An 8,965-nucleotide genomic window follows, 5' to 3' on the forward strand; every position below is an offset into this window, starting at 1 on the left:
TGGCTTCTCTCTCGACTAACATGCCTCAATATCCTGTTTCCAACCTCTTTCCATTTTTCTTCTTTCCCTCCCCCTCCTCCACTTACCTTTCCATTCATTTCCTTCTGTGCCTCTCTCCATCCACTCCATCCCCTCTTCTCCTCCCTTTTGCCCCTCATTTTCAGATGCGAGGAGGCAAGTTGATGATTTCCAACACCAGGAAAAGTGATGCTGGCATGTATGTGTGCGTTGGAACCAACATGGTTGGAGAGAAAGACAGTGATCCTGCTGAACTGGTGGTGTTTGGTGAGTCAACTTTTAAATTAAATATGTAGGAATGATATTGATATATAATGTGATTTGTTATCACAGTACAAATCCTTATAAAAGCATGGCTATTTTTGAATTTCACAAAAACAGATTTTCATTATGGTTTATATAGCAAACTGTGAATTATTTTCTCTTGAGCTGCACTTTCTCCTTCAGCTTGTTGAGGAGATGAATGTTTGCCTTCCAGCTGACCTTTTGCTCTGCTCTCTTGACCTCTGCCGCTTTCTTCCTTCTTTCTAATTCTCTGCTTTGCTCTCAGCAGAGCAGCACCATAAACGTTCTCAAACTGTGTATTGATCCCAGGAAATAGATAGAAGATTGAGATTTTCTTTTCAGTCCCACCAAACCCTCTTCCCCTCACCACCACCACCACCACCACCACCACCACCCACATGCTGCTCCTTCTGCACATTGTGGTGCAACACTAAACCTTAACCCAGTGTGTAACACCTAATTTATCAATTTATGACTCTGGGAAATGCATGGCCTGACACTTTCCCTTATATTTAATATTACTGCCATCTGTGAAATTTGCAAGATAATAGCCAGTGCACATCTGCACTAATTTCTCGCCTGTCACCATTTTAAAGAATGATTATGATCGTGATAAGAGCTTACAATGCATATTTATCTCTCTGGACATATGTCCCTGGTGTATTGATCCTTCCACCTGTGCAACTCAATGTAGTTATTCACCTACATCAGGTTTTATCAATGACGATGCAAAAATCTTCCTTCTTATTTGATGGTGTAAACAAGTTTAATTGGTTTTAACAATTTATCACCTTGGTGGTCACTGTTAGTTTTTTTCATCATCATCATCGTCATACTCATCTCTGCTGCTGCAACAATGTGATTACCCTGGAGGGGAAGTTTAATCCAATCTAATAATCATCTGTTAGTATCAGTTCCTGCTTGTGTTTGGGTGTTGATCACGCACTTTTTTTTTATATTTAAGTAGATGTTTGGTAAGAAATCTCTCAGGCTCAGCTGAGGCTCGGATTAAATATTCACATTCAAAGTGAGCTCTGGTGCAATGCAGTGGCCATCAGCTTTTCCCACACAGCTTTCCACACCACGCTTAACCCTCCCAACCCTTAACCTCCTGCTCCTCTTCTGCTCCATTACTCCCTTCTTTGTTGCTTTATTTCACAGCTCTATCTCATTGCTCTCCACCTCTCTCTGGTTTTTCTTTGGTCTTTATGTTTTAAAGTTTACAAATGGTATTTGTTTTTTTTATTTTGTTTAGTTTTTTTAGGGTCTAAGAACAGATTGTGAGTTGTGATATTTGGCTCTTCACAGTAAATAAAACTGAATAAGATGCATAGGATAGGATGATTATATCAAAAGCTGTGTCTGGATTTGGCCAAGCTATCCAAAATTAGTACACTCTTTTGAATAATGTGAAAAGTCAATCTGCAATTAAGAAGTAGCATTGCAAGCATTTTTAATCCTCCCTCCTCCTCTGTCTCTGTCTAATTTCAGAGAGGCCAGTGTTCACCAAACAGCCGGTGAACCAGGTGGTGTTGGCAGACGATACGGTGGACTTCTTCTGCGAAGTGCATGGAGACCCGACTCCGACTGTCCGCTGGCGGAGAGAAGAGGGAGAGTTGCCCCGGGGCAGGTACAGCGGAAACAGCACTGTCTGATAGAACTGTAAAATGCGTCAGTACCACCAACATAGCGACAATACGTGCTGAGTGCCAGGGTGTTACTAAGCAACATATTACATTTTCTGGTAACAAATAGTGTTTTCATTCCACTAATAATATAACAGCTTCCAATTAGAGAACAAATGTCTGCATGTATGCAGGTTTTGTTCCATGCTAAGCTAGGCATGAGCCAGACAGATTTATTGACAAGATGATTCTCTTTGAGTGGATGCTCGGAGGATCCCACTGTTTTAAATTTAGCAAACAAAATGACAAAATAAACACAGGTTTTTTGAAGAGATGATGTTCTTTTGGAGTTGGAATGGACAACAAATTGAAGTAAATTAAAGTTGGAACAAGTAAGTCAAGTGCTGTTTATAATACATGCCATTCCAAAGATACAAAGTTATTGCAAGAATCAGAATGTACACCTCATATGGTACAGCGGCTTGTGTTAGTGCAGAGAAAATCATTCAATTAATAGGCACCATATTTGTTTAACAGCTGTCCAACTTACTGTTTCTGTACTTCCTCTGCTGCCAGTGATAACAGTCATGTTACTATTGCAGGGTGACACTGGGAGAGCTATTCTCCCTTACAGACTTTGTGGATTTGATTGAATGTAACTGTAAAGATCCCTCTGGGGAAATAGGGTAAGATGTTCCTTTAGTGTCAGCAGGGGTTAGATCTATAGTGGGACACTCCATGGATTTTGTTGTCCGTTGCCTAAAGCTATACAGGACAACTCACTCTGTATCTGCCTGCTTTTATGGACGTGTGCAGTAAACACATTAGCCGCTTGTTTGAAAACTTCAATTATAGACACTCCTTTTAAAATACCTTATTGTCTTGTCTTTATCTGAAATTCACTAAAACACAGCAAAATCTCATACTGCCACTTGCTTTTAAAACAGAATGAGAAACAGCCTTGTTCTCAGCCTGATATCTCTACGTTTTGTGTAAGTCAGTTTTCAAAGGTTTCATGGACCAGGTAACTGGTGAATGCAATCAGCCTTAAAACATTTCTCAGAAAAGTGATACATTACATTGTATTTTGTGCTAAATCTTGTGTTCCGATGTCTTTCCAGATTTGAGATCCGCAGCGACAACAGCCTGCGTCTGACCCAGGTGCGAGGTGAGGATGAGGGCACTTACACCTGCGTGTCCGAGAACAGCGTGGGGAAAGCCGAAGCCTCGGGTACCCTGCAAGTGCACGGTAAGACACGGGCTATGCTTCAGCAGACACCATTCCTCAGACATATTTTAGAAAAACATCATCCCTGAAACTTCCAGCTCAAGTTAAGTTTGCTGTTCAAGCAACTGAGACTCCAGCTACAGTCGCTGACAGCACCAGCTGGCTGCACTGTCGTAATGTAGGTGCTGATGATTACAAGAGAACTGATTTACAAAATGTGTAAATCACAAAAACTATTCTTCCTAGCAAATCATTTATTTTAATATTAAGTGTGAAGTGCCTTGGTGAGTCAGTGTTTTCACTTGTGTCCAATATGTAGATACAAGTGAAACTTCAGTGGAGGCAATTTTGACAGAACATTGGATTTTAACACTGAATACATGAGTAAATTATTTGCACAGATGGACAGCTTTGCCATTATGCAGCACAAAACATCTACCAGCATGCTCTCATTTAACTGTCTGAATTAAATTTTGTAGCTTAAGCTTTCTCTGTAACAACAAACATGTTAAATATTATCATCAGTGTCCAAAATGTTGAGATATTGCCCATTAAAAGTCAGGAACTCTTGAATAGACAGCCAGCAAGACAGACACTGTGGCTGCTTAAAACATTATGCCACTGGTAACATGATGTTAACTGAAACTATAAGAGAGAAGGAATTGAAAAATGGATTTTAAGTTTCTTTCAAGCCTCGGCTTTCGTCCCTCTGGAGAGAGAGACAGATCAAAAAGCATTGAAATTGCATTAGAATAAAGTCAGTCCCTTAAAGAGATGAGAAATCTGTCATTTGTGATGATAAAAGGGAATATTTAGAGTGTTACTCTGTAACAGTTGATTCTGTGAGCGGGCCCTCCAGTCTGTACCGACACTTCTGACATCTGTTAACACACGTGTGCTCACATGCTATACCCACAATGCACGCAGGGAAAAACAGACACAGGGCATTTGTTGGTGCAAGAGAAAACACACACAATCTTGCACATGCATAAACACACTTTGCTAAAAGGATTTTGCAGCAGCAGCACAGCACACACAGACACAAAAAACGTATTGGACAAAACCACAGATCAATCATACCCTCTTATCTTCACCTGTGTATCCACATCCAGTTCATCAACCCTCCTCCTACTCATCCACTGTTCCCTTCTTTTGGGGCCACTTTATTTAAACAGCAGCCAATTCATTCACATTCAGCTAACTCGTGATTATTAATTTTGGACAGACCTGAGTGGCTGCGGTGCTCTCCTCTCTGTCTGTTCAAATGTTTCATCCAGTATCACCTCTCATCATCTCATTCTCATTCATCGTTCTTTTCCTCTTTTCTTTTCCACCCATTTACGCACCACCTCATCACAGTCGGCCCGTCTTGTAAGTATTCCATTTCATCCCATCTTTGCATGTGGGTGTATGTGTGTGTGTGTGGGTGTGTGTGTGTGAGTATGTGAGTGTGTGTGAGAGAGACATAGAGATACAAGGTTGCCACGTTGGAGGCATAACCCCCACTACCAGTGCTGCTTCTTTGCCAATTAGGAATAGAGGATAGCCAGTTGGTATTTAAATAGCTGTGGAAATGCTGGTAGTAGGCTTTTGATTTCCCAAAACTGTGCTCCAGTCATGCTTTAGCTCATCTACTTTAGGTGGAGTTTCCATTACTACAAAGAAAAAGCTTCCATTAATACTACAGGGATCTTTAATTTAGCGCTCTCGGATGCATAAAACACAGTGAAAGGGAACTACAGTGGAGAAAACACTAAATATCTCACACACTCCAAAATACATTATAGTATAGGGGTATAATAATGCTGCAGTAATATAGTGATTATTCACGCATGCCTAGACAATTTAATTTTCAGTCTGGAAAAACAGTGCCTCTGTACTAAACATACAACTAAAAATAGTCATGTTACAGTGTTTCCTCTTCGGCAGGAACAGAGCAGTGCAGATTGGAAGCTGACAAACTCACGGCACCAAGCTGCTTGGGCATGATTTCCAAGTGCATTTGTGCTGTCATTATGATTAAACAGGAAAAATACTGTGAATGAAGAGGCAGCACAGAATGCTTCTTTTGTGTGTCCAAAACCACAAAAGTAGACCTTTTACCATGGAAATATTGTTTCTTCACTGCTATGTATTACAGCATATGTGTGTTCCTGGAAGACTAACATGTAAGTGAGGAAAGGAGTTGCAAGTTTTCACAGGTGTCAGAGGGATCGGCTGTCAGACAGGCCGATGTCACAACAACAAAAATGAAATAAGTAGCAGGGAGTGTAAATGATGGGTTTCGGGAACAGTTTAGGTAACACAACAACAAGGTGTTTTAACCGGGGTGTGTGTTTGGAGGAAGTGTGTGTGTATATCTGTGGGTTTTGACTCTTCGCTGTACATTTCCATTCCTGTAAGAGGCTCAATGCTTAAAAGGTTGACATCATTATAACATTTCGTCTTTTCTGCCTCTCTCTCACTTCACATACACGTAGGCAAGGGCAATTGAGAGCGATGAAATAACCCTTTTAAGCTATGACACATTGGCCAGGGACAACAACAGATTTATGTGCATTAGAGACAGTTGTCTGTAGCAGAGGTTTGTGCAAATATGGGAAAAATGTGTGTATAGACTTATTTGAACCATTTTTTTTACTCTAATAGTGTGTCATAGGTCAGTTTTTTCTTATAACAAGCAAATCATAAGCAGAAGAGATTGTTTCCAATGCTAAGCCTCTGCTGGTAACAAGGTAGTGCCATTGTAAGACTTTGCACTAAACAAAGACATGTTTTCGCACTGTGAAAAGAACAGTAGATAGATTTTTATTTAGACAAGGCAATCTCCAATAGACGGGATAAGTAGGTGTGGAATCACTGAAATTGATGGGCAATTCTTGGGTTGAAAATGTTTGGTTGAACAACAGCAACAAGGCCCCAAAGTGACCTTGCTGATGTGACAATCCCAAAAAGTCATCTGGTCTAGCTGCTCGTTTGCTTCTAAGTTTATCCTAGTTGCTTCCTGTAGTTCAATTAAACTCAGATCACTTTGATTGTAACCGAAGTTGGTGAAGAAAAAAGCTAAATTAAACAGAAACCAACACTTTACTTTCTCTGTATTCAATTGGGGTTGCTTGCTACATTACAAGTAGAGGCAAAGCAAAAATTAAGCAAATGGGACGTGTATTCTGACAACTTAAGTCAAGCCTGAATTGAGTCCGTCCTGTCTGTAAATGTGCATCCAGCTTTGGGGAATGAAGAAGCAGGAAAAGAGAAGATAGGAAAGAAGAAAAAGGTGCAGGGAAGGAAAAAAGCTGCAAGTTGTACCACAACTTTTGGGTTGCTTTACATATTGAACGTACAGACAGGAGGTAGGATGAGATTCATTTTGAATTTCATGCAATTAAATTCCTATATCATTTACCCTATAGCAGGGCTTGACTGGACATTATTAAAGCAAAGAAATGCAGCACTGCCTCTATGACTTACTCTCAGTCTATTTAGAGCTGTACCAGACCTCCAATTCATATATTGATGTTGGATAAATAGGCGAGAGATCTGGGCACAAAGGTCCAACTCCAAATTAAATAAAAAGCGTGGATGATTTACGGTCCAGCTATAATACATTATGCGTAGGAAATAACCACCTCCTCAATCATGATTTCAGAATGCGTCAGGGAAATAAGTGCATGTCTGAGAAAGAGAGGTTCTATATAAAAGGATGAAGCTAAAGGCTCGTACAGCAGCAGCAGCGCCGTGAGAGTGTGTTTACTCAAGCATACTTGTGTGAAACACGCTGTCTGCAGCAGCGTGGGACTGTGACAGCTGCCTGTCACATCGAGGCCCCTGAGGAACTCCTGCTGGGAGCGTGTGTGTGTATCTGTGTTCCCCCGTGTGTAATAGCTTCAGTATGTTGGTGCAAATCACACGTCAAGTGTGCAGATGGGGGGAGTGGAAGAGGCAAGGCGCTTTGGTTGTAAGCACTTTGTCTGCCTTTGCTATGTGTCTGCGCAACACAGTGTTGCAGTGGAACAAGTTGCACACTCTGATCTGTCATAGTGGGAGCACAGTATGTGGTGAGCAGCTGACCTTTTTAATTTTGTTTATGAGGCTCTTCCATTGATGATGTTCCTTCCAAAACCCAACTAAAGCTGGTTTCAGCAACCGTATCACCAGACAACATATACTCAGTCCCCTCTTGTCAGATACTGTCGCTTGGTCAGTGGCCCTCGGTTTCAAAATATTACGCTGTAGGTACCGCTCTCACTTAATTTCTAGACATGCAGGGCTCCACTGTCCAGTTAGTCAGAAACATATGCAACATCTGGTTTAAAAATAAAGTTTGTATGGTTAACTTTGTCAACTTTATGGAGCCCTAGTGGAAGACCATTTCTGGGTCTTGGATGCTTCAAGGCTAGCATGTCAGATTGATTTTTGCTTTCCTTTGCCTGACTTGATTACGTGTAGAACCTGCTCCATAGATGTTGATAGTCTGTTCCTGGGAGTCCCTCTGGCTGTTCCTGCCTGATTACCTTTGGATGTCCTGCACGTTAAGAAAACCACAGCCTAATTTTGCCATGGCAGGACCATAATACACATACACACATACATTTTGTGTGTTAATAGTAATTGTACCCCTCACCACCTATTCTGACCTTACCCATAAAGGCTTAACTTGAAATGACTAATTTAAAAAGTAACTGGCCATGTTTCTTCAGTTGACTGGATTTTTCACATCCTTTAGAGAACATTTGGTCCCCATCACACAGAAACACACACACATTCAAAGAGACCAAGCACTTCACACTCAGTCCAGACTTTCCTCCTTTAGTCTGACAGTTCTTATCGTGAAAGCTGTGGAAATTTAACTTGCAGTCCTTGTCTATTTTTGCCTCCCTCTTGGTGTGTTAGCCTTGTTATGTGTTCTCCAGCTCTGGCAATATCCAGAATATAAAAGTCTTCAGGCGCCTTTGAATTCCTATCTGGAGTGTTTTATTCTTTATTTAGACGTTCCCCAATTTACCACCTTGACACTACCTCTTACATTTATCAGTTTATGTGACATCATTTTTGCAGACCCAGTTATATATTTCATAAAATTGGAATATTAAAGTGCCATGGTGTTTGATAAGCAGATTCAGTGTCTGTCTTTTCTTTAAGGGCACTTAAAACAACAAAAGTTGTCATATCTAAAAGCCAGCATCCCAGAATACTAAATTATTGTACCAGCGATGTGCTGTGCAAATAGCTTCTATGACATTCAGGCATTGTTTGCTGATTTTTGTCATGTATTTTTCAGCTGCTCTGTTACAATCCATCTCCCCGTTTCCATCCCATGTGAGGATGTTATGTTTCTCCCTGCCCTAAATCTAAAGCTCAGTGTCGCGTCGAGTGCACCCATTATTGCTAATTATTTATTACAGCCTCAGGCGATGTGCCGGCTTGCCTCCTCAAATCAAACATTGTTATTCTCCAGACAGGGCTGTGTAGCGCACCAAAAACGGCATTTTAATAGCCTGAATATTCCTAGCTGTCACTGTATTTAGGTCAAAGTTATGGCGTTGTGTGAGGCACGAGGGAAAAATCTTCAGGTGTTGACAAGTTTTTGTCAAACCGCCTGTTTAGCACGGTGTTCTGATGTGGTGTCTTTTCTCCTGTGTGTGTTCGGCACATCTGTATGTGCACAAGCCGGGAGTTACATTACATAAGAAGTGGGTATTACACGTAATTTCTTTAATATTTCAGGCCTTGCATCAGTCTTGACAGGAAGCCTGTCCTTAATGGAACCTGGGAGTGAAAGCAGGGGTTCAGTGCCACAGGCCCATAT

At 41.0% G+C, this 8,965-nt stretch overlaps 1 protein-coding gene across 4 annotated transcripts in view; it reads left to right on the forward strand.

Annotated features, from left to right (window-relative positions):
• The window catches only part of robo3 (roundabout, axon guidance receptor, homolog 3 (Drosophila)), an 89,491-nt gene that overhangs the window by 40,435 nt on the left and 40,091 nt on the right, over positions 1-8,965 (forward strand). For 2 of the 4 annotated variants that reach the window (XM_035667004.1, XM_035667005.1), the window contains exons 4-7: positions 165-285; positions 1,795-1,933; positions 3,050-3,177; positions 4,516-4,527. In XM_035667004.1, the coding sequence (XP_035522897.1) occupies positions 165-285; positions 1,795-1,933; positions 3,050-3,177; positions 4,516-4,527 (400 nt within the window). The remainder of the gene's footprint in view (positions 1-164; positions 286-1,794; positions 1,934-3,049; positions 3,178-4,515; positions 4,528-8,965) is intronic. The other 2 variants (XM_035667006.1, XM_035667008.1) reach the window with 1 other exon arrangement.

This window comes from Morone saxatilis, unplaced genomic scaffold (assembly GCF_004916995.1).
Source record: "Morone saxatilis isolate NCDOM2014 unplaced genomic scaffold, NCSU_SB_2.0 Contig20, whole genome shotgun sequence".
NCBI classification, from domain to species: domain Eukaryota; kingdom Metazoa; phylum Chordata; class Actinopteri; family Moronidae; genus Morone; species Morone saxatilis.